This window comes from Rhinoderma darwinii, chromosome 12 (assembly GCF_050947455.1).
Source record: "Rhinoderma darwinii isolate aRhiDar2 chromosome 12, aRhiDar2.hap1, whole genome shotgun sequence".
Classification (NCBI taxonomy): domain Eukaryota; kingdom Metazoa; phylum Chordata; class Amphibia; order Anura; family Rhinodermatidae; genus Rhinoderma; species Rhinoderma darwinii.
This window is the reverse complement of record NC_134698.1, coordinates 12,646,445-12,672,567: the sequence shown is the minus strand read 5'-3', so window position 1 is coordinate 12,672,567 and position 26,123 is coordinate 12,646,445. Positions and strand designations below refer to the sequence as shown.

Here is a 26,123-nt window from a genome sequence, read left to right as displayed (position 1 = left end):
GCCATGGACATATCTGCCATGATGAAAGCAACAAAACATGAAATGTACACTCACAACCTCATTTTTGCAAACCTCTTTTTGTTTTTTGTTTGTTCTTGAAGGATTTTTGAAGGGCGGGAATCTTCTTCCTTGCAGCTCCCAGGATAAAAGGACTGTTATCTCCCTCAACCCCCCTTTTTATTACATACCCTAACTTCTCCTCAAACAAAACATTACCCCGTGTTAACCCATTACAACCAACTCTTCAAATATCACCTTATATCTCCCGCTAATGTTCCCTCCGTCATGATGCTCCCTACATTACACCGGCGGTTACATTGCGGGGCTTGCTAGTTTAGTAATGCCCTATCTCCTAGCTAATGGGCGCAGTCACCCTGACAATGATAATGAAAATTGTGTCCCAAAAAGTTGATTATTTGAAAAATTATGAGCTTTTTTCTAAATATGCAAATGAGCCTATACTAGACAAGTGGGTGTCACCACCAGCGATTCTCCTGAGGTGGAGCCTCCTCACAGCCTCTGACGTTGTCCTATCAGCATGTAGCTGCTTCACACAGTGTGAGAGACTGAGGCTGGAGGGAAGGGGGATCACTTCAAATAGCCATATCTCCGGCTGTGGACCACCTAGAACAGCGGTCCTGGTGGCATATGAAAGATGAGATTCTAATCTTTCATATGCCACAGTTCTAGGAGGTATCGCTTGAATAGACAACAGCGTTGAATACACAGTCAGGAATGGAAGCTGTATACTATATGATCGCTGTGTTGCTTGTCAGGGAAGGGGAAGAAGCTGTATGCTGATTGGACAGTGTCATATAGAAAATATTACACAGCCCAGAGGGAAAAGAAAGAGTCACCTCCTATTTGGCTACTAGAGACAAATTACCATATTTAGAAAAATCCTCATAACTTTTCAAATAATAAATGTTTTTTTTGTTTTTTTTAAACAAATGACACCGTAGTTATCAGCAGCAAAGTGCCTATTAGATTAGTTAGGAGATAAAGAATTAATAAACTGGTGACAGACATCACTTTGAATGGTCTCTGACTTTTTCTACTTGTATTCATTCCATGGCTAAAATGTGCGGAGATATGTGATACTGGAATGAAATGTGATTCAGAGAACCTGCAAATCCTATTTATATTTAACTATGTGCACCCGAAATAGGCAAAGCTGAAATAATCAGGACTATGATGAAAAAAACTGATATTTAGTTGCTCATATTGTAGTTGCCAACATTTTAAAAAAAAAATTCCAGGGAAACTTAGGGTGTGGCTTCTTTGGTAGGTGTGTCATATGGGATGTGGCTTATCTGGTGGGTGTGGCTAATGGGCGTGGCTATCTTTCCAGAATTTCTACATACAAATAACCAAACAAAAATGTCTGCACTAGTTTGGCTGACAACTACTATGGTGGCAGGTGATGTCTCACTTTATCACTAGGACTAGGCGATATGTGCTGACCACTACTGGTAACGTAAAAACCAGCATGGATAGGGGCACACTCAGTGCCCCTTGTAGATGGTGCCCCACACTGCCCCCTAGTAGATAATGTTACACACACAGCTCCCTCTAGATATTGCCACACACTGCATCCTGTAGATAATGCCACATGCCGCCCCTGTAGATAGTGCCACACGATCCTCTGTAGATAGTGCCATCTACACCCTTTTTAGATAGTGCCACAGTGCCCTCTGTAGATATTGTCACAATGCCCTCTGTAGATAGTAAGACAAGAAGGGGAAGAAAATTTGCAGCATTCGGGACACGGCACCTGACAGGTAAGTACTCAATCGATGTATATGTTTCGGTACTTCGTGAAAATGGAGGATACCCCAATGTACCGAACACAAATGGATCTTAAAAACCTACTGAAGAAACTGGCACAACTCAATAGCGACATATTCTTCCTAACCAGATGCAAAAAGGAGAATCTTATCCCCAAAGGCCTCATGATCAAGAACCCAACGGAATATACCTACAACACTCACTTTTCACAGAAACTTTGCTACAGATCATCGGAAAGACTGCTGAATCACTTTATTGGATTTTTTTACAACAAGAAAAGAAACATCCAAAATTAGATTAATTCCCTAAGTGATACAATACAAGGACCTGGATCAAGTCTAACCAAGCAAGTATTAAAGGAATTCTACAATAAATTACAAAATCAACTTATCATCTGCAAACAAAAGAAACTCCACAGACTAAGGAAGAAATCGGGTCTCAAAATACAAGAAGGAAAGCAAAATCCACATAACCATTTGGATATACCATCCTCTGTTGTAAACCTCTCTCAGTATGAACCAAGCAAAATGGAAATGAATGTTCTATCTAAAGGACTTACATTTTGTCCCACTAAAACACTTGACAGAGCCCAGTTTTGCAGTGATGTGGAGGAATACTTCCGCAGATTGCGGCTGAAAGAATTATTTTCTGACAAAACAGATATGACATCACAAGCCGGGATGGGAAAAGAAACATCAAGAAAGAAGAAGGCGACAAACTGGACACCACAACCTGGATACAATCAAACTCTGGATTACTACATAGACTGCTTCAGAAAAAAAGTTAAATCTGAGATCTTGGACCAACAACACAAAGTAACACACAATCTCAGCATGGAGGAAAGGAATGCAACAAAATCACTAAAATCCAAGAGAGACATCATCATCAAACCAGCTGATAAAGGAGGCGCTGTAGTGATTCTGAATACATCCGATTATATCCAGGAGGCACACAGACAACTCTCAGACAGAAAATACTACACCCGGCTTAATGAAGACCCCACCAAACAATACACAGTAGAACTTGTCCATATCATCAATAATTTCAACGCTGTATCAGACAGTTTAATGGACCTTATACCGGACAATCCCAGAATGGGAACATTCTACATGTTACCTAAAATACATAAAGAAGGCAATCCAGGGAGACCAATCATTTCAGCTGTTGGGACTCTAACTGAGAACATTTCTGGCTGGGTGGAAAATCTTCTAAAGCCCTTGGTGAGGTGCACACCCAGTTATGTTCAGGACACCACAGACGTCCTCTGCAAACTCTCAGCCCTAGGTCCACTACCAGAGGGAACAATATTGGCAACTATGGATGTGGAATCTTTATATTCTAACATCCCCCATGAGGAGGGCATAGCCGTATGCCAACACTTTCTTCAAAAGAACAATCTAGCGACAGAGCCAGCCCTACAACTCATCAGGTTCGTACTCCATCACAATTATTTTTTATTTGACAAAGACATATATCTGCAATGTATGGGAAGCGCTATGGGTAGCAAAATGTCACCACAATATGCTAACCTGTTCATGGCCAAACTAGAGGAAGAGTTTTTATCAACCTGCAAAACTAAACCTCTAGCATATTTCCGGTACATTGATGACCTGCTGATAATCTGGACCGGCTCTGAACATGAACTGCTTTCTTTCCACAAAAACTTCAACAAGTTCCATCCTACCATCAAACTCACTCTCAACTACTCTACATCTCAAATACATTTTCTGGACATGACCATATACATGAGAGACAATACCATACAAACAACAATCTACCATAAACCTACAGGCCGTCCAGCATTTCTGAGATGGAGCAGCTTCCATCCGAGACACATAAAGAAATCCATCATCTACAGCCAGGCTCTGCGATACATACGGATGTGTTCAGACTGTGAAGACACAAAACAACACCTGCTATCACTGAGGAATACATTCTTACAACAGGGATACCATCCAAGGATTATAGATGATCAGATCTACAGAGCAACAAGAATTCCAAGGAGCAATCTTCTGGAGTACAAAAAGAAGGAAGACAACAGCAGGGTGCCCCTAGTGGTCATATACAACCCACAAATGAACATCTTGAGGAAAATTGCTGCTGATCTCCAACCTATATTTAACAAATACAATAAACTGAAGGAAATATTCCCAGATTTACCACTCCTTGCCTACAAACAGCCACCAAACCTAAGGAATCTCCTGGTCAGAAGTGTCCTCTCACCACCATCAGAGACTGGCACTTTTCTTGCAACAGTAGAAAATGCAAGACCTGTACCAACATCTGGTCATCAAACACCATCCAGATACCAAACACGCAGCAGGACTATAAAATCACTGGCACGTTCTCCTGTACATCCTCCAATGTAGTGTACATGATCCTGTGTACAAGGTGCATCAATAAAGGAATCTACATTGGAGAAACAATACAAAAACTACAAACCAGGATGAATCTTCACAGACATACAATAAAACAGGAGGTGGATACACCCGTGGGAAAACACTTCTCTGGACCAGACCACAGTTTGGCAGATCTAAAGGTACTCATTCTAAAGGGTCATTTTAAAAACAACAGAGAAAAAAAAATTTGGGAATTCAAGATGATGATAAAATTCCAGTCATTGACACAAGGCCTCAATCTAACACCAGGATTTATGAGCCACTACATGGACACACGTCACGTCCCCCATCAGACTGACTCCAGATGCCTTAACTCCTAAGTCATCACCCCTATAACCTCAGTTTTATTGCCCGGCTTATCTTAATGATGTATCACCTCATGTACTAATTGTCTTTGTGTAACATCTAAATGTTGTGCTTTTTTCTAAGTCATTCATTTGTAAACTGCCTGAAGAAGGGGCCTCTGTGCTCTGAAAGCCGCATATAGAACTTTTATGGTTAGCCAATAAAGGTATCATACCTTCTATACTTTTGTCTTTTTTGACACAAAAGTATTTAACATTTGGTATTTTTATTGCAAATAACATTACGCGTTTCAGGACCGGACAGGTCCCTTCCTCAGGCTCATACGGCAATACACAAAAAGAAGCATCCTTTTATACACTGAAAGACCAGGGGGAAAAACAGCAAGGAAGTTTTTTTCGGGATGACAGTTGAAAAAAGAGAGGAGGAGTGAGGATTTCTCAATTAGCTGACGTCAAATGTCAGTATGGAGAATCCAGCAATGTATAGTAATAGCCCTCCCTATGATAATAAAGGTGGACTACATGCTTGTTTTGAATGGATCATTTAGTATTTCTATCTCATAAATGTACTGACATTATGTAATTACCATATTGAACATTACTGTATATGTTCCATACTTCTCTATTTTTGTATATATAAAATGCATATATAAAAACGTAGATAGGGCCACACACCCCCTCTGTAGATAGAGCCACACACCCCCTCTGTAGATAGAGCCACACACCCCCTCTGTAGATAGAGCCACACACCCCCTCTGTAGATAGAGCCACACACCCCCTCTGTAGATAGAGCCACACACCCCCTCTGTAGATAGAGCCACACACCCCCTCTGTAGATAGAGCCACACACCCCCTCTGTAGATAGGGCCACACACCCCCTCTGTAGATAGAGCCACACACCCCCTCTGTAGATAGGGCCACACACCCCCTCTGTAGATAGAGCCACACACCCCCTCTGTAGATAGAGCCACACAGCCCCCCTGTAGATAGTGCCGCTGTGACCCCTGTAGATAGTGCCACAGTGACCCCTGTAGTTAGTGCCAAAGTGCCTTGTTAATAGTGCCAGAGTGCCCTCTGTAGATAATGCCAAAGTGCCCTATGTAGATAATGCCAGAGTGCCCCCTGTAGATAGTGCCACACCTCCTCTATAGATAGTGTCACACCCACTATAGATAGTGCCACACCCCCTATAGTGACACCCCCTATAGATGGTGCCACACCTCCTCTATAGATAGTGTCACACACCCCTATAGATAGTACCACATCCCCTATAGTGTCACCCCATATAGATAGTGCCAAACCTCCTCTATAGATAGTGTCACACACCCCTATATATAGTGCCACATCCCCTATAGTGTCACCCCCTATAGATGGTGCCACACCTCCTCTATAGAGTGTCACAACCCCCTATAGATAGTGCCAACACACACACCACTGTAGATAGTGACAACCACCCCCTGTAGAGAGCTGAATGGCAGAGCAGGGAGCGGATAGTTTCCTGCTCTGCCATAATATCCAAATGTATCTGCCTCCTGAGGACGCAGATACAATTGAAAAGGCAGTTGCGGGGACACGTCCAGGGACAGTAATTTGCCGGGACTGTCTCTGTAATTTCGGGACAGTCCCGGCGAATTCGGGACTGTTGGCAACTATGGTACTCTCTAGCTGTAACTGTTTATGAGGGCATTCTCTGGCTGTTTCTGTTTATGGTGGCACTCTCCAGCTGTAATTGTTTATGGGGGCACTCTCTGGTTGTTACTATTTATAGGAGCACTCTCTAGCTGTTTCTGTTTATGGAAGTGCTCTCTAATCGTTACTATTTATTGGGCACTCTCTGGCTGTTTCTGTTTATGGGGGCACTCTCTAGATGATTCTCTATATGGGGGCACTCTCTGGCTGTTTCTGTTTATGGGGGCACTCTATAGATGATTCTCTATATGGGGCACTCTTTGGCTGTTACTTTTTATATAGACACTCACTCTCTGGTTCTTACTACTTATGGGGGCACTCTGACATTATTTATAGGCACACTCTGCAACTGTGAATGGGATGACTCTGTTTGTTGCTATGAGGGATGAGTATTTGGGGGTGAGTGTATGTGCAAATTCATTTCCCAAATAAAAGCTATTCTCAAAAGTATAGTATGAGTGCCGTATGTATTTTTTCCCTCCAGGTCACTTCCGAAGCCAAATTAATACGTCACGCCAACAAGATGGTGTACATGGCGCTTGCCAAATGTATTATTTATTTTACACACCAAAGTTTTAAAAAGCGTCATAAAAGGGGCGTGGCTAAGTCACAAAATGCGCAAAATTTATTAAAAACATGCACCATTTTTTGGCGCATACTGTTGTTGTAAATTTACATCACCCACGAGACGTCGTTAGTAAAAATCCTAATAAGTTGCGCCAAATGTATCCCGCCATGTGCGTACTTTTGCGCAATTTTCGCAGACACCTAAATAGGAGCCTCCTATCTTACTGCTGATAAAAAAAAAACATTTATGTGTGAAAATTTGTGGTCATTGGTTGTTATCGGCCACAGCACTTCTTATTTTTATTACTAGTCCTCCATTGATTACATTGAATTTGTCCATTCATGACAATGGGACCGCAACTGCAGCGTCTTGTTGTCCTGGTAACGGCCAATCACGTCTCTCGTTTCACATTGGCTGGAGGACTGGGCGCTGCGCGCGGCCGCGTGACGTCACTTCCTGTTTACACGGTGACAGTGGCGCTGGGTGTCTCGTAGTGAGGTCGGTGAGAGAATGGCGTCCGGACCTTCCGCTGCAAACACCGGAGACGGGGACAGTCACGACGGAAGTCCCTTGTAGTTAACACCTGCAGTGCTGCCGGCTCTATTCCGTGTCTTGTACGGTGAGGAGTAACCCTTTCGCTGCTGCTAATTACGCGACTAAATTGCCGCATCCGATTTAACCCTTGCAACCGGGGCATTCCAATGCGGCTTTTACCCCGTGAGTGTTATTATTGCTGTGATATTTTTTCTTTTTATTATTTATTTATTTTCGAGGGTGAGTTCAGACATTTTGCAATTGCCGTACGTTTTTTCGTACGGATTCCGCACCGACTATCCGCGTCGTTTTACAGTACAATACTGTAAAACCCCATGCATGTGTAGCGGGAAAAAAACCGGCGCAAAATTGAGGTTGTATGAACAACGCAGATTTTGCGGTGGATTCGTTGCGGAAACGCAGCTAAGTCTGCTGAAGAAAATAGCCGCCGTTTAAAAAAAAAAAAAAGATTGTTTTGGTAAACGGAAATTCTGTCTTTTTTTTTTTTTTTTAAATGGCGTGTTTTGGTCCATGCGTTTTTTTTTTATGTGACTTTTTCACATTGTATTTCATGTGATTTATTCGGAAAAAAACGCCCCAAAAAACATGGCGTCGTTCCTGAAAGTGCTGTGTACAGCGGTAACCTTATTTTGAGCCTGATTTTGACCCGCCTGCAAATTCTTGCCGCAATTTTCACCGTGTTTTTCGCTGAGTTTGTCGACCGCGGGCAAAAAACGCAGCGCAAACGCTTTATCTGCCTCCCATCGATTTCAATGGGAGGTCAGAAGTAAAAAGGGCGAGGCTAAAAACCGCCGCGGAAGAAAAATAAAATCAACGGGAGGCGGTTTTGGACATTTTTTGCCACTGATTCTGACGCGGTTTCCCAGTGAAAATCAATGTAAAAAAACTATTTGCCGCTGTTTTTGCTTCGGAGACCATACAAAAAAAACGTCCAAAATCGCCTCCCGTTGGTTGAATTTTCAGAAAAAACGCTCGCGGGAAAAAGCGACATGCTCTTCCTGCGTTTCCGTCTCTGACCTCGTTGAAATCAATGGGAGGTAGAAAGAGCGTATTTTGCGGCGTTTTTTGCCCGTCGCGCTCAACGCCTTCAGGAAGTTTGAGGCAGATTTTTCTGCCTGCAAAAAACTCTGTGTGAACACATCCTTAGGCCCTGTTCACACAGAGTTCTTTGGCGCTTTTTTTGATGCGGAAACCGCGCCAAGAAAAGGCCGAAAACGCCTCCCATTGGGGGCGTCATGCCCTTTTCTTTTGGTGTTTCCGCCTCTGACCTCCCATTGACATCAATGGGAGGCAGAGAAAGCGGTTATCGTTGCATTTTTTGCTCGCGGCGCTCAATGGCCGCGGCTGAAAAACGCGGCAAAGAGAGTGCACGCAGATTCCTGAAGGAATTTTGAGGCCGATTTTTCCGCCTGAAAAAAAACAAACGTTTTTAGCGGCGTTTTTTTTTGAGTGCGCCCAGATGTTACATTAAAGTGTTCCTATCGGCATCGAGAGACGCTAGTGCACGCCGTGCGGTATAGTTTCCGTGGCAACCGTATGACACACGGAGAGTATGGTGCAGCGATCCTATTAATCATCATACGACCCTGCGCCATTCTCTGTGTGCATCGCACGTCTGTATCGGCAATTGTACCGCACGGCGTGCACTAGAGCCTCTTCATACGCCATGTCGGATCAGAAATGAGACACTTTAAAGTCTATAGTAAAGTATAAAATGCGCTGGTTTGTGGCGTTTTTTAGGCGATTTTGTGGTCAGTGGCGCTTTTTTCCACGCAGCGTGCTCTGGAAGGTAGAGACGTATCCCATTGGAATACGTAGCCCATACTCCCGGTGCACAGCACTACTTGAAGCGCTGTGCCCAGGGAGGACCCCCATTGCTCTGGCTGGCGATTCCGCTACTGTAAGGACCCCCTGATGTTACTGTCCATATATGAATAGTGACTTTGGGAGCTTTAAGATGCCAGCAACACTCTGGCCAGGGATTCCTGTTACTGGAGTTGAAAGCCCTTGACATCACTTTCCATATATGGACAGTGACATCAGGGGCTTCCCCAGGGCCGGAATTCCTGTGCGATCTGATTATTTTCACAGGGATTTCGGCCCTGGGGAAGCTCCCAAGGTATACGTTTAACGTATACCTGTCATGTATGGTCACACATAGGCTACCATGTTAAAAAATGTACCGTGCGGTATGTGGTTTTTTGCGGGATCCCCCCCGGATGGAGTAGCGTACTATACTATGTTATTCCATACTCCGGAAAAAAAAAAGGTCTACCGACTTCTTTTGGCCTCCATCGGGCTAATAGAGCTGTATGGACATGTTTAACGTACGCCTGGAGCGTTCCCGACGTACACGCTAAACGTAGGGTAAAAAAGGTGGTGCGAACAGGCCCTTGGAGAGAGCTGTGTACATGTGCGGCCACCTCTTCATTCATTCATTCTCTGCCTGGATGCAGCGGCCATATCATCAGACGAGCCGGGGGGACCCAGTTCTCAGCATAGGTGGGGGACTCAAAACGTAAAAAAAAAAAATTCTTATATTCTCACCACACCTCTAGTTACAGAGTTCCCGTCTCGTCATGACAACCACTTCCCTACAGTTAACAATGGCGATCTGCTGTTCCCGGAACCCCGGCGATCAGGCGTTATTACCAGGGAAAGTTGCCAGCCATACATTTCTCCTGGAGCGGCCTCTGCAGGATAAATGTAGTATTACATGCTGGCCAATCATGTAATAGATGGACAGCCGGGTCTGCCCAAGCTGGAGGCCACTTGGGCAGGGGACTGGGGTACAATTTCCAAAGTAGGTATATTGCAAAGTGAATTATTTTGCGATATGGAGGAGGCTCAGTGGGTTTTCTTGTTTTTAGAAAACCTCTTCCCTTATATTTACCATAGAAAGCCGCCGCAAAAGATACCGTAGGACATGTCCTATCTTTTGCTTTTTTGGGACCGTGCTCCCATACTTTGTATAGGAGCACGGGCCGAAAATGCGGGTGGCCGGCTGCGCCCGTAATCCCAGTGTGAATAGACCCTTATCCGCTACGGTTTTCCGTTTTTTTTTAATGTTTTTATAATTTATACCAATGTATTATATAGACCCGCTTCAGGATGTCCAATAAAAAGAACAGAAGAATGAGGAGATTAAAGAAGACCCCTCCACTAAGGAAGGCTCCTACCAAGTCAAAGAAGACCCCTCTACAGGTTATGTGCATTTTATTTCATTCATTGGAAAACAAAAAGTTCCAGTAATTCTCTTACCGATTGACACCTCTGGATCTCCGTGGTCCCGTTATAAAGCATTTTGGGCTTTTAGGATCCCTTCATAGGATATTGAGACCTTGAGGTCTCAAAAGGATCCTGCAAGCTTTGAAAACTTTCCTGTTTGACATAAACAGGGCTGAGTTGCAATACCAAACACAGCCTGTTGACAAGCGTGGCACATGGAATGATTAAATTTTTTTGGGTTCTATTGGTGGGGTTAGGCTTAGCACCAATCAGCTGTTCCGGCTGCCTCTGGGCGCGGGAAGCTATGCAGGGGTCGGTGCCGGAAGCAGATGACTCCAGTCACGGTATAGTGGCCATACTGAGTTACTGCAGCAAGGCCACTGTACTGTGACTGGAGTCAACTCTTCTGGTACCACCAATGCATAGATTCTGGTGACGGGAGGGGGGGGGGTAGCCGGAACAGCTGATCGGTGGCCCACCAATCATATACTGATGACCTGTACTGTGGATAGGCCATTAGTATAAAAGCATTCCCTAAGCCTGGACAACCCATTTTAAAGGGATTGTCTAGAACTATAAAAACATGAATTTTTTCTTCTAGAAACAGCGCCATATCTGTCCATGGGTTGTGTCCAGTATTGCAGTTCAGCTTTATTGAAGTGAATGGGGCCGACTGCAATACCATACACAACCTGTGGACAGGTGTGGCACTGTTTTTTTGGAAGAAAGCCGCCATGTTTTTCTAATCATAGACAACCCCTTTAACCAAACCGTTTATGTATGTTTTGTTTTTTTTAAATAAAGTTTTATTGTATATTTAAGACTCTGGCAGAGTTTGAAGACATTGCCGTATATTTTTCAACGGAAGAATGGGGATGTTTAGAAGAAGAACAGAAGGAGCTCTACCGACAAGTCATGATGGATAATTACCAAACCTTCTGCACCCCGGGTACGTCCAATGTATTCATTCACATACGCTATATGGCCAAAAGTATAGGGACACCTCCACAATTCACCATACACATTAATATGGAGTCAGGCGAATTACGCCTGAAAAAACATCTCCATTACGCCTACAAACATCTGCCCATTGCTTGCAATGGGAATTACAGTGTTCTGTTCCCACGAGGCTTAATTTTACGGCGCGTAAAAAGACGCCCGCGAAAAAGAAGTGCAGGACACTCCTTGGGACGTTTTTGGAGGCGTTTTTCATTGACTCCATTGAAAAACAGCTCCAAAAATGGCCATAAAATACGTGAGTTGCTACAAAAATGTCTGAAAATCAGGAGCTATTTTCGCCTTAAAACCGCGCCGTATTTTCAGACGTTTTTAGACACTGAGTGTGAACATAGCCTTAAGATTTCCCTTAACTGGAACTAAGTGGCCTAGACCGACCCCTGAAGAACAACCCCATAGCATTACCCTCCTCCTCCAAACTTTACAGCTGGCACAATGCAGTCAGGCAGGTAACGTTCTCCTGGCATTCACCAAACCCAGACTCGTCCATCAGACTCCAGATAGAGAAGCGTGACTCATCACTCCACAGAACACGTTTCCACTGCTCCAGAGTCCAGCGGCGGCGGCTTTACACCACTCCATCCGATGCTTGGCATTGTGCTTGGTGATGTAAGGCTGGCATGCAGCTGCTCGGCCCCCGTGCTGTGAAACTCCGGGTGCACAGTGTTTGTGCTGATGTTAATGACAGAGGAGGTTTTGTACGCTGCAGTTACTGAATCAGAAGAGCATTGGTGACTTTTATGCATTATGCTCCTCAGCACTCTGACCCCGCTCTGTAACTTTACGTGGTCTCCACTTCGTGGCTGAGTTGCTGTGGCTCCTAAATGCTTCCACTTTACAATAATATCACTCACAGATGATGGTGGAATATCTAGGAGGGAAGAAATTTCCCAAACTGACTTGTTACATCGGTGACGTCCTATTACAGGACCGCGCTGGAATTCAGTGATGTCTTTACAACGACCCGTTCTATCACAAATGTCTGTAAAGGCGACTGCACGGCGAGTGTCGGATGTATACACCTGCGGTAAAAATGTGCCAACTCTTCTCTGTAACTCCAGGTTTTGTGATGCCACTGTCCTTTGTTCGAGAGCACTGCTAGAAATGTTAGGGAATGCTCACACGCTTAACAAACTACGGCTGAAAATACGGAGCTGTTTTCAAGGGAAAACAGCGTTTTTCGCAACGTTTTTTACGGCCGTTTTTGGAGCTCTTTTTTTTTTTTTCTATTGAGTCAATGAAAAACAGCTCCAAAAACGGCTCAAGAAGTCATATGCACTTCTTGTTATGGGGCGTCTTTTTACGCGCCGTATTTCCCATTGAAATCAATGGGCAGATGTCTGTAGGCGTTCTGCTTCCGATTTTTTTCAGCCGTTTTTCAGGACGTTTACAGCCTGAAAATAGCCTGTGTGAACATACCCTAACCCTCCATGTCTGTGTATACATTTGCTGCACCCATCAGTGTCTATGACCATGTGGTTTTCCACTTCTGGTGGCCTCGTGCAGTGATTTCCCAGCACAGCAGACCTAGATGGTAATATACAGCCTGGTCTCTCTGTCCATGTTATTTACAGGTTATGGAAACTTGTCCCATATGTCATTTGTAGAGTAGAAGATAAAGGAGTGCAGATACTGTACTGGTTTTACTACACAAACACTTCCATTTTCCAGGGCGCTGTAATAAAAAACCCAAGTTAATATCAAGCCTTGAGCAAGGAGAAGACCCAACGCTAAGAGACAAGGGACGACACCTCAGAACAACGAGTGAGTTTCTAGTTTTTTGTTGTTTTTGGTCGCTAGACCACATAACCGTTTCTAAGGCTTCGTTCACATCTGCGTCAGGGTTCCGTCAGAGCTTTCCGTGAGGGGAACCCTGACTGAAAACAACGGAAACTGTAGGTTTGCATCTTCATTGATTTCAATGGTGACGGATCCAGTGCAAATGGTTTCCGTTTGTCTCCGTTGTCTCGGAACCTTTAACCCCTTCCCCTCTTTGGCCACTTTTGACCTTCCTGACAGCTTCATTTTTCAAATCTGACATGTTTCACTTTATGTGGTAATAACGTCAAAATGCTTTTACCTATCTATGCGATTCTGAGATTGTTTTCTTGTGACACATTGGACTTTATGTTACTGGCAAAATTTGCCCGATACATTCAGTATTAAATTATAGAAAAAAAAACGCCAGCATTTTGTGAAAAGTTGCAAAAATTCGAATTTTTCTAAATTTTAAATGTATCTGCTTATAAGACAGGCAGTTATACCACACAAAATTCTTGATAATTTACATCCCCCGTATGTCTACTTTAGATTGGCATCGTTTTTTGAACATCCTTTTATTTTTCTATGACCTCACAAGGCTTAGAACTTTAGCAGCAATTTCTCACATTTTCAAGAAAATTTCAAAGGCTATTTTTACAGGGACGAGTTCAGTTGTGAAGTGACTTTTAGGGCCTTATATATTAAAAACCCTCGATAAGTCACCCCATTTTAAAAACTTCACCTCTCAAAGTATTCAAACCAGTATTTAGAAAGTTTCTTAGCCCTTTAGACGTTTCACAGGAATTAAAGCAATGTAGAGGGGGAATTTACAAATGTAAATATATTTTTTTTGTCTGAAAATCCATTTTCTCTGTAACATAGAAGTTTTTACCAGAGAAATACAACTCAATATTTATTGCCCAGATTCTGCAGTTTTAGGAAATATCCCACATGTGGCCCTCGGGCGGTAATGGACTGAAGCATCGGCCTCAGAAGCAAAGGAGCACCCAGTGGATTTTGGGGCCTCCTTTTTATTAGAAAATATTTTAGGCAGCATGTCAGGTTTGAAAGGCTCTTGCGGTGCAAAAACAGTGGAACCCCCCCCCCACACACACACACAAGTGACCCTATTTTGGAAACTACACCCCTCAAGGAAATTATCTAGGGGTATAGTGAGCATTTTGACCGCACAGTTTTTTTGCAGAAATTGTTGGAAGTAGGCCGTGAAAATGAATAACTACATTTTTTCAAATAAAATGTAGGTAATTTCCCAAAGACCAAAGGGGAAAAAACACCACAACATTTGTAAAGCAATTTCTCCCGAGTAAAATAGTACTTCACATGTGGTCATAAAAGGCTGTTTGGACACACGGCAGGGCTTAGAAGGGAAAGAGCGCCATTTGACTTTTGGAGCTCAAATTTAGCAGGCATGGTTTGTGGAGGCCATGTCGCATTTGCAGAGCCCCTGAGGGACCAAAACAGTGAAAACGCCCAAAAGTGACTCCATTTAGGAATTCATCTAGTGGTGTAGTGAGCATTTTGACCCCACAGGCGTTTCATAGAATTTATTAGAGTAAAATACAGCTGACATCCACAGCTGATGACGCCAGCTCAGCTACTAAGCCAGCGCCATCTTGCCATCGGCTACAGAAGCCTTTCAGGTCCCGCCTCCGTGTGGGGCCTGAACGACATCCGTGCTAGGCAGACCGGGAGGCCAGTATTAGGCCTCCAGTTGCCATTGCAGCCACCGGAACCCCGGCAATTTCATTGCTGGGGTTTCCGATGAGCTGTAAACTCCTTAAATGCAGCGATCGCTTTTTGCGGCATTTAAGGGGTTAATGGCGGGGATCGAAGCTAATTTCTGTCCCCGCCATTACAGCCGCATATCAGCTGTAATACACCACTGACATCCGGCGATGATGGCACCGACTCCACTTCTAAGCCGGTGCCATCCATTTGTCGTATGGATGCGACAAAATGCGGGAACCACTGGCTTTCCATGACTTATCCATACGACAAAAGCCGGGAAAGGGTTAAACAACGGTGACAAACGGATACCATTTGCACCGGATCCATCACCATTGAAATCGATGGTGATGCAAACCTATGGTTTCCGTTTGGATTCCGTTCAAGGGTTCCCCTGACGGAAAGCTCTGAGGGAACCCATGAATGGAGTCCTGACGCAGATGTGAACGAAGCCTAAGTTATGCATTGTTGAATTCTTGCCTATTCGAGTTTTGTCCCTCCTGGTCCCTCTCTTGTGTACATGGGTAAGTGGGTGGTTTAGATTATATGCAGCACTGCCCATTTAGTCACAAAGAATGTTACTGCCCCTAAAGGGGTTATCCTGGATTTTAAAATTGATGGCTTATCCTTAGGTCCTTAAGATAGGCCATCAATATTAGATTAGTGGGGTCTGACTCATTTCCCCCTCGCCAATCAGCTGCTTGACCAGACCGAAACCGATCTAAACAATGAAGAGGCTGCAGCGCTCTTGTAAGTATTGCAGCCCCTTGAAACAGCCGATTGGCCAGGGTGCCGAGAGTCGGACCCCCAGTAATCTTATATTGATGGCCTATCCTAAGGATAGAGGTCTAAGGTCATAGACACGAAGGCTAAGCCATCAATTTTAAAATCCTGGATAACCCCTTTAAAGAGGTTTTTTTGGGACTATAGTATTGATGAGAGGCCATCAATATCAGATCAGTGGATTTTCAATTCCCAGCACCCCCACAATCGGCTGACTGAAGGGACTGTGGCGCTCTATGCTCTTCATTGTTTACCAGGCACAGCACTGTACACTTGGTAGTGGCTATGCCTGGTATTGCACCTCACTGCAACTCAGTCCAATCAAGTGAATGAAGGGGACGATGCGCTTGCCGGCGCTTTGCAGCCTCTTCAGTCAGCTAATCGATAGGGTACTGGGAGTCGGACCCTCACAGATCTGACATTGATGGCAGACACCAGTTACTGTGCTCAGTGCCTGTGACTTTGCTTCCTAACAACATTAAGAGATCTTGAGTTCCTTTTGTTGCCTCGATATCTCAGCTGCCTAATGTCATTTTCATCTATAAAGCTGTCCACAATGCTGCACCTGTCTACATCTCTTCTCCCATCAATGTCTACAAACCTACTCGTTCACCCCATTCAGCCAATGACCTACAGCTACTGTCCTCCCTCATCACAACCTCTTAAAGGGTAACAAACATTTTTTAAAACTTTTAACATATCATAGTGACATATCAGAAGTTTGGATCGGTGGGGGGTCCGAGCAATGGGAACCCCACCGATCACTCAAACCAAGCTGCAGAAGCACTCTGGTGAGTGCTGCGCTGCGTAGTTTCTAAACGTCTTTTCTCGGAAAGCCAAGCGAGCGGTGTACGGACTCATTAGAAAGTCTATGAGTCCGTACACTGCTTGCTCGGTTTTTCAGGGAAAGGCGATCATAAACGAAACGACAATGCTCACCCGAGCACTTCTGCAGCTTCGTTTTAGCGATGGGTGAGGGGTCTCATTGCTCGGACCCCCACTGATTAAAACTTCTGACATGTCACTATGACATGTCTAAAGTTTAAGACTTTAGTTACTCTTTAAGACTGGGCGTCTCTTGAGCTGCACCTATGATCTGGAATGCTTTGCCTCTACACAAAGCTGTCTATACACATGACGGGTTGTCTCATCAAGACAAATCCTTTCCATATGCCCTATTAGGACTTATGAACATGATAGAGGGGGGTCCTCCACTGAGGATCTCCCTTTATGATGCAGAGCGGCAGCCGCAATGCAAGTGTGGTCCTTGCACTAAAGGCTCTGGCATATCCATATATTATTCGATTGGCCATCTATTTGAATAACTGGCATGTAATATTAGGCTGGATTCACACGAGAATGTTCGGTCCGTAAAAGACGGAACGTATTTCGGCCGCAAGTCCCGGACCGAACACACTGTAGGAAGCCGGGCTCCTAGCATCATAGTTATGTACGACGCTTGGAGTCCCTGCCTCGCTGCCGGACAACTGTCCCGTACTGTAATCATGTTTTCAGTACGGGACAGTAGTTCCACGCAGAGGCAGGGACTCCTAGCATCATACATAACTATGATGCTAGGAGCCCGACTCCCTGCAGTGTGTTCGGTCCGGGACTTGCGGCCGAAATACGTTCCATCCTTTACGGCCGTAACATGGTCGTGTGAACCCAGCCTTACATGTGTGCCGCCAGCTGCTTCTCCCTATGATACCAGCTGGGAGTTGCATGTGTCGGAACAATTCTTCATTCCCTTAAATATCTTGTAGGACATGGTCCACTCTCGACCAGGTTCCTAATAGTCGAAATATCGGAACAGAACAGATTGGGGCAAAGTGTTCCAGCTTAAATCCACACTTTATTGGTTTTACTGTTTTCTATCCCGACTCTGCTTTAGATGATTGACGGCGTCCATAGATTTGCATGGTATTTCTTCGACGGTTTAGTTCGAACTTGTTGATTCCCCAATTTCTTGAAGTGTCTATATTTTGCCCGGTTTACTTTTCAGTTGACCTGGTTCTCACAGTGTATACCTTTTGTAGATACCTCCACCGATGAGCTGCATACATCGTTGTTTACACCTGACGGATTGGCAGTAGAAGGTATACATTTGATAGAGGTCTTGGAAGAAGATCTACACGCTCCATTGAAAGAGGACACCATGGCCACCAAGCGTCGGTACAACTTTCGAGACAGAGTTGCATTCAAATACTCCATGTTTTTCGAAGATGAAATTAGACAGCTGAAGAGGAAGAAAAGTTTACCGGTGAAGTTGAACTATGACAAAACGCGTGAGCTGTACTGTTGTAGTGAATGTAACAAAAAGTATAAGCAGAAATCGACCCTGGTCAAACACCAAAAATTACATACAGGCGTGTCCTGCTATATCTGTATGAAATGTGATAAGTCTTTCACACAAAGGTGTCATCTGAGGAGACATGAAAGAATCCATGCTGTGGAGAGACCGTTTTCCTGTCCTGATTGTGGCAAATCTTTCAGTGACGGTTCCTCTTTGGTGAAACATCAGAGAATTCATTCCGGGCACAAGCCGTATAAATGTTCGGAGTGTGACAAAACTTTCAGCATTAGTAATTATCTAATTGTTCACCTGAGAACTCATACTGGGGAGAAACCTTACGTCTGCGACCACTGTAAGAAAAGTTTCACGCAATGTTCTTCACTCATTACGCACAAAAGAACACATACGGGTGTAAAACCTTATGGTTGTATTGAATGTGGAAAGGGCTTTTCAACTAGTTCACACCTGATCACCCACCAAAGGACCCATACTGGAGAAAGACCCTATCCATGCAAAGAATGTGGCATGGCCTTTAAGCACAGCACCCACCTTGTGTTACATAAACGGAAACACACCGGGGAGAAGCCATATAGCTGTGATAAATGCAAGAAGAAGTTTTCCCAGAGGCCACTGCTCCAAAGACATCAGGAAAGGCATCATGCAGGTGAATGATGACCGGTAACGCCCAAGTACCTCTAGTGTCGGAAGTCTTTAGGAAGGTCTATAATGTTTTATTCTTTTCCCATTTGTTTTTTTTGACATTTTTACTTTTCAGTCTCCGCAAAAAAATAATAAATGTCTTAAGACCCGAAGTCACGTCCACTTACTCGTCTTTGCATCTTTCGCTCCATTCGTTGTTTGAAAACTGAAAAAGCAGAAAAGTGAAAACCCCTATAGAGGATGCCTGGTATGAACAATTCCTCTTAAAAGGGTTGTCCAGGTTTCGGGATGTTTTTTTTTATACTGATGACCTATTCACAGGATAGGTCAGCAGTATATGATCGGTGGGGGTCCGACGCCCGGACTCTGCACCGATGATGCTTTTCCGGAAACTATGCAGGGTCGGTGCTGGAAACAGATGCCTCTGACCATTGTGTGTCGGCCATGCTGGGCTACTGCAGCTCTGCTCCTATTCACTTAAATAGGAATAGAGCTGCAGTAACCCAACATGGCCGCTATACAGTGTACGGAGCATTCTACTTCCGGCAACGACCCTACATAGCTTACGGTTCCTGGAGGCAGCCGGAACAGCTGATCGGTGCGGGGTCCGGGTGTCGGACTCCCATCTATCATATACTAACCTGTGGATAGGTAATCAGTATATAAAACAGCCCCCAGTCTGGACAACCCATTTAACATACCCTATCAGGGCACAGTTGGCATCCCATAATTGGACTCTACATAATCGAGTCAAGTGGTACCAGTTAGCGCCTTGTTTTTCCTGTTGAAAAGAAGTATTAAAGGGGTTTTCTGAGTCAAAACTTTCATGTCAGTGCTTTTAACCTGGGAATGTGATTACATTTGCAATGCATTTACTGTATCTAAACTAGCCCCGTTTCCCGATGCTGCCATGGGGCACATGACTGGTGACGTCACACTCTTTGCCCGCTGTGTTTACCAGCCGTATACCTATTACTTGGTCAAACTGTTCAAAGTTTCTTCTTGGTATACGACACGTCACTAGGGCCGTGCCATGTATGGGCTGTTCGGTTATACGGCCAGTAACGCGCATTCGCGGTCCCTGCGAAAGAACAGCCGGGACCGCGCACTCTTCCTTATTGCATCTGAAGACGTAGGCCAGTGGGAAGGTAAGTGTTGTGAGGACTAGGGGCACTTTTTTGATTTGCAATATCCCATACATATTGAATTTTACTGCTATTGTATTTCACAGATTGTAACTCTTGTGAGCAATAACAACCTAGAAGTGTTAATTACCAAAAACAAGGTTTCTTATTTGGCGGAGGTGGCATCCTGGCACCCACTAAGTGGAGTTGCACACCAACGAGTGCCACTGGGGCCGTTTTTCAAGGCATTCAATCGTTTTTACGGAGCTATTGACTTTAGCGGGTGAATCTCGTCCATAAAAACGGACTCTCCGATCCGTGGAAAGATAGGACATGTCCTATCTTTCCACGGATCACGGACGGGACCCGGCCGGTTCTGTGCATTAGGCCTTAGTCACACGAACATGTTTCTCTTTCGCGTGCCTTACGTTCTAACATTGGACAGCACGTAGACCCAAAAAGTCAATGGGGCTATTCACACATCCATTCTTTTTAACCAAACGTGTTAGTTGCGGGAAATCTACTGCATGCCCTATTCTGGTCCATTTTTGCGGGCCAGACTCACCCATTGGGTGCATGAAAAAAAATGGCAGGACATGGACGACATCGGTGTGCGGGCTATTTGTCACGAATCAGTTGCTAATTAAAAAAAAAACAAAACAGGAAACGCTTGCAGAGGAGAAAAACGGACCAGAAAAAATAGATGACACATGGAAATCACACCAACATTCATATGAACGAAAAGAGGCCTGAGGCAAACAGGATAGTTTGGAGGGGTTATCTGGGATTAGAACAAAGGGTCTGCTTTTATTTCTGTAAACAGCGCCACTCTTGTCCATGGTCTGTGGCTGTCATTGCAGCTCATCCCTGCCTGAAGACTGATGATTGGTTTTCCATGTGTATGGGGCCTTAGACCAGGCTGCTTTTATCCTTCCAGGTAGTAGCTACCTGATCCTCTAAATCTACCATCTGGGTATTCACTCCCCCAGGCACAGGACCGTAAAAAAAAAAAATGCAATTACGGACCTGCCCGGTTCTATTAGCCGCGGACACCTTTCCGTATCGCTACAGAAGGGTGTCCGTGCCGGGAAATATGGAGCAAGTCCTACTTTTTGTTTTTTGCGGGCCGTGCTCCCATACCTTCTAGGGGAGCACGGCACGAAAATGCAGCCCGCGGGTGTCTGCGGCCGGCCGTGTGCACGAGGCCTTACTAAGTCATGTTCAGGTATCGCATCACCAGTATGAGTTTTCAAGATGACAAAAAAAAGTTGTCACATTTCCTGCGGCTTTTCATTGAATAACAATATTTCACACGTACCTGTAAGGGGGAGTTCACACAGAGTTTTTTTTTTACTCAAAACGTGCCAAAAAACGGCCGAAAATGCATCCCATGGATTTCAATGGGAGACGGAGGTGTTTTTCTCCCGCGAGCGGATAAACTGGCTCGCGGGAAAAAGAAGGGACATGCCCTATCTTCGGGCGTTTACGCCTCTAACCTCCCATTGACATCAATGGGAGGCAGAGACAGCGTATTTCGCTGCATTTTATGGCCGCGGGCGAAAAACACCACGAAAATTGGCGTGCAATAAGAGGAAAATCTGCCTCAAAATTCCGTCTTCGTTCACATCTGCGTCGGGACTCCGTTCATGGGTGCCGTCGGGGCTTTCCGTCAGGGGAACCCATGAACGGAATACAAACTGAAACAAACCAGAGGCTTCCGTTTGAATCACCATTGATTTCAATGGTGACGGATCCGGTGCAAATGGTTTCCGTTTGTCACCGTTGTGGAAAGGTTTTGACTGAATTAATACCGTAGTCGCGCTATTCATGGTTTTCATGTGTTTCAGTTTGGGTTCCCCTGATGGAAAGGTCCGACGGAACCCATGAAGTGTCCCAACGCAGATGTGAACAAAGCCTAAGATCTCAGAGTCTCCAGAACTTCAGCTTAAGAAAAATAACTCGGGTGACACAATGCCCAGTGCCCTCTACGCCTGTATATCCTGAAATATTCAGGACCCCGGTGGCCGGAGCAGACGCAATGCATGTCATGTGCTTGTTGTACAACATGTGCTCTTTGCCTGCCATAGGTGCCCCCAGAATGCAAGAGAGGTGCCCCCACTGTGAAATAAATGGCTTCATATAGTGCCGGAGACCCCCTATACAGTACCAGATACTGAGCTTGATACACCCTATATAGTGCTGGACATTGCAGCACATGGCTCCTAGAGATGCCCCCAAACAGTGCCAGGGATGCCTACATATAGTGATAAAGATGCCCCACCATAGTGCTAGAAATCCCCATCCAATGCTAGAGACCCCCATACAGTGCCATGCATACCCCATACAATGCTAGAGACCCCCATACAGTGCCATGTATACCCCATACAATGCTGGAGACCCCCATACAGTGCCATGTATACCCCACACAATGCTAGAGACCCCCATACAGTGCCATGCATACCCCATGCAGTGCCCACATAACGCCAGATCACCCCATACAGTGTCATATATGCCGATACAGTGCCAAGTATCCCCCACACAGCGCCATATGTACTTCCATGCAGTGCCAGAGACGCCCACATGTGCTGATAAATATACCCCCATACAGTGCTAGAAATCCCACATATATTCCCTCTCTGGGCATTAGATCCGTCACTCGCTCCCTTCATCACATCGTCTCTCCTGTCCCGGTGCAGCGGAATCCTCCATCTTTCTACTACAGAACATTGACTGACGTCTGCGTGCTCCTTACTACTCAGCGGCGACGCGTCGTCCTGGCAACAGCCAATCACTGCTCTGCTCTCGCAGAGACTACAGGTATGGGAGTGGCGTGATGACGTGACACGTCACTTCCGGTGTACACAGTAGACGGTGGCGGCTGGATGTAGCAGCTTGTGAGGGGAGGTAGGTGACAGTATGGCGGCTCCACCGTGCACCGAGCACCGTGCTGACAATACGGACGGCGCCGACTGACGCGTTTACAGCTCCGGCTGTCCGTTTATTGATTTGTATTATTTCTATAGCACTGATATCTGTATCATAGATCAATAAATACATTCTCTCTATATATTTATATGTTACCGGATTATCAGATACTTTCTGAATTATTGAATGGTCAGAATAGTTCTAATTATTATTATTATTTATTTTTGCAGTCAGAGGAATCTCCTTGTTGGTTCTTTTGCTCTTCTTTTTTTTTTAAATCTTGTTCTGGATGATCAGATTTGATTCTGTCGCCTCTCCTGACATCTGATTTTCTAAATACTGGTATTCCCTCTGAGATAAGGCCTCGCGCACACCAACGTAGTATTTTTCCGGTCCGTAAATTCCCGGACCGTGGACGGTATTTTGCGGATGAAATGTCATCCGCAAAATGCGGATCGTATAAAGAAGAGCAAGGAAAACAATGATTCTCGTGGGAAAAAAACGCCTCCGCCTCCCATTGAAATCAATGGGAGGCTTTTTTGGCGCGTTTTCCGACGCGGTTTCCGCATCAAAAAACTCAGTGTGAACTCCCCCTAAAGGGGTTTTCCAGGTCATGGATACCCATCGTTCCAGCGTCTCCGCTTCCGTTCCTTCCCACCACTGTGTACTGACATAGCTGCGGCGATGATGTGCCCGTATACCCACGTGATCGCTGCGGCCAATCACTGGTCTCAGTGGGTATACGGCACAGGATCGCGGAGGCCAGTGCTTGGCTGCAGCGATCACATGGGTATACGGGCACATCATCTCTGCAGCTACGTCGGTACACAGTGGTGGGGAGGAGCGGAGCGGCGGTGCTGGAACGACGAGGATCTGTGAGGTGGGTAATGGCTCCCATCCTCCAAATCTGCCCCGGCTTACTTTCCGGGGCAGATTTCCCGTCCCCCCAATCCGAACGGAAAATCTGCTACGAGTGAATATAGCCTGACAATGCTGGGGCATCTTTTTCTTATGTGTTGTGCTGTCCATCTGTTATCCCTCCTGGAAATGTAGGAATAAATTGACAGTTGGGTGTTATCATTCATCTTGTCAATGAGGCGTGTCCCTGCGCGCTCTCACTATATCAGCTCTCATTGGACAGTGTCAGTCTGTGTGGGGACACACCCCCAACTGGTAACACCCAGTTCTCAATTGATTCATACATTTCTAGGAGGAATAACAGAGGAATGACACAATGTAGAGTTCTAAGAAAAGATGTTCTAGAATTGTTGTTTCATGGGGAATCCAATATTTACTATGACAGACGTGTCAGGAGAAGATCCTCTTTAACCCCTTGGCGCTGTATTTTGATGACTTTTTTTTTTATTGTGGGAGATGAAGTGACCAAAAAACATTCTGGCATTTTTTTTGTTTTTTTTCTGGCGTTCACCGTGCAGGTTACATAATGATATATTGTAATAGTTCAGACTTTTACGGACGCGGCGATACCAGTAATGTTTATTTTTTTACACTTTTCTAGGGAAAGGGATTTTTTTTTAAAAGAGTAATTTTTTTTTTATTTTTTTTACACCGTATATAAAAAAAAATATTTTCTAAAAAGTGTCCCCCAGCCTTGATTTGCCTTCCCTAAAACCCCTTACATAACTTCTAAGGCCCTGTTCACACAGAGTTTTTTGCCACGGAAAACGCTGCAAAAAAACTTCCGAAATCGCCTCCCATTGATCTCAATGGGAGGCGGTCTTTTCCGCGAGCATCTTTTTCCGTTCGTGGGGAAAAAAAACCTCTGCCTCCCATTGGAATCAATGGGTGGCGATTTCGGACGTTTTTTGCTGCGGTTTACGCGGGTAAAAAAAGCTTGCGGGAAAAAGAAGCGACGTGCCCTTTCTTCGGGCGTTTGTCTGTGACCTCCCATTGACATCAACGGGGAGGCGGAGAAAGCGTTTTTCGCCCGGTGCGTGGCCACGGCCGAAAAACGAGGCAAAGAAATTGCAGGCAGGTCAATATCTGCCTTTAAAATTCCTGAAGGAATTTTAAAGAGGCTCTGTCACCAGATTTTGCAGCCCCTATCTGCTATTGCAGCAGATCGGCGCTGCAATGTAGATTACAGTAACGTTTTTATTTTTAAAAAACGAGCATTTTTGGCCAAGTTATGACCATTTTTGCATTTATGCAAATGAGGCTTGCAAAAGTACAAGTACAACTGGGCGTGTATTATGTGCGTACATCGGGGCGTTTTTACTACTTTTACTAGCTGGGCGTTCTGATGAGAAGTATCATCCACTTCTCTTCAGAACGCCCAGCTTCTGACAGTGCAGATCTGTGACGTCACTCACAGGTCCTGCATCGTGTCGGCCACATCGGCACCAGAGGCTACAGTTGATTCTGCAGCAGCATCAGCGTTTGCAGGTAAGTAGCTACATCGACTTACCTGCAAACGCCGATGCTGCTGCAGAATCAACTGTAGCCTCTGGTGCCGATGTGTCCTCGCTCGTCCGACACGATGCAGGACCTGGGGCAGGAAGTGAGTGACGTCACAGCGTGATCTCTCGAGTACACGGCTGTGTCTGCACTGCCAGAAGCTGGGTGTTCTGAAGAGAAGTGGAAGATACTTCTCATCAGAACGCCCAGCTAGTAAAAGTAGTAAAAACGCCCCGATGTACGCACACAATACACGCCCCGATGTACGCACATAATACACGCCCAGTTGTACTTTTACTTTTAAACACGCCCAGTTGGACTTTTGCAAGCCTCATTTGCATAAATACAAAAATGGTCATAACTTGGCCAAAAATGCTCGTTTTTTAAAAATAACGTTACTGTAATCTACATTGCAGCGCCGATCTGCTGCTATAGCAGATAGTGATTGCAAAATCTGGTGACAGAGCCTCTTTAACCGCTTCCCGACCGCCCACTGTATATTCACGTCGGCATTTGCTGGGCTCTGTGCAGTGCCGACGTGAATTCACGGTGGGTGTTAAAAGCGCGATCCGGGTGTCTCAGAGTAGCGCTGACACCCAGATCACGCTGTTATCACCTGCCTCTGGTCCCGGAGATATGATCGGGACCTGATTAGTTCAGGTCCCGGTCATGTGATCGCAGGGAAAGTGTGTTGTAGCAACGAACTGGAAAGTTTGTTGCTACAACAAACTTTCCCAGGGACCGATTGCGGGTGCTGCAGTCGGTTATAAGGCAGAACCGGGGGCCATATAACAGCCCCTGGGTCTGCCATGCACAGCAGCCTATGAGAACCAGCCGGATGCAGGTCCTCATAAGCTTCCTGTC

The 26,123-nt window shown here is 45.1% G+C and overlaps 1 protein-coding gene across 1 annotated transcript in view; it reads left to right on the top strand.

The window, feature by feature from the left end:
* The first annotated feature begins 7,182 nt into the window (after positions 1-7,182).
* Positions 7,183-26,123, top strand: part of LOC142665119 (uncharacterized) — a 31,312-nt gene continuing 12,371 nt past the window's right edge. Inside the window, exons 1-6 of the mRNA XM_075844667.1 lie at positions 7,183-7,368; positions 10,404-10,508; positions 11,355-11,481; positions 13,221-13,313; positions 17,876-18,802; positions 22,760-22,820. Of these exons, the coding sequence (XP_075700782.1) occupies positions 10,416-10,508; positions 11,355-11,481; positions 13,221-13,313; positions 17,876-18,802; positions 22,760-22,820 (1,301 nt within the window). The 5' untranslated portion in view covers positions 7,183-7,368; positions 10,404-10,415. The remainder of the gene's footprint in view (positions 7,369-10,403; positions 10,509-11,354; positions 11,482-13,220; positions 13,314-17,875; positions 18,803-22,759; positions 22,821-26,123) is intronic.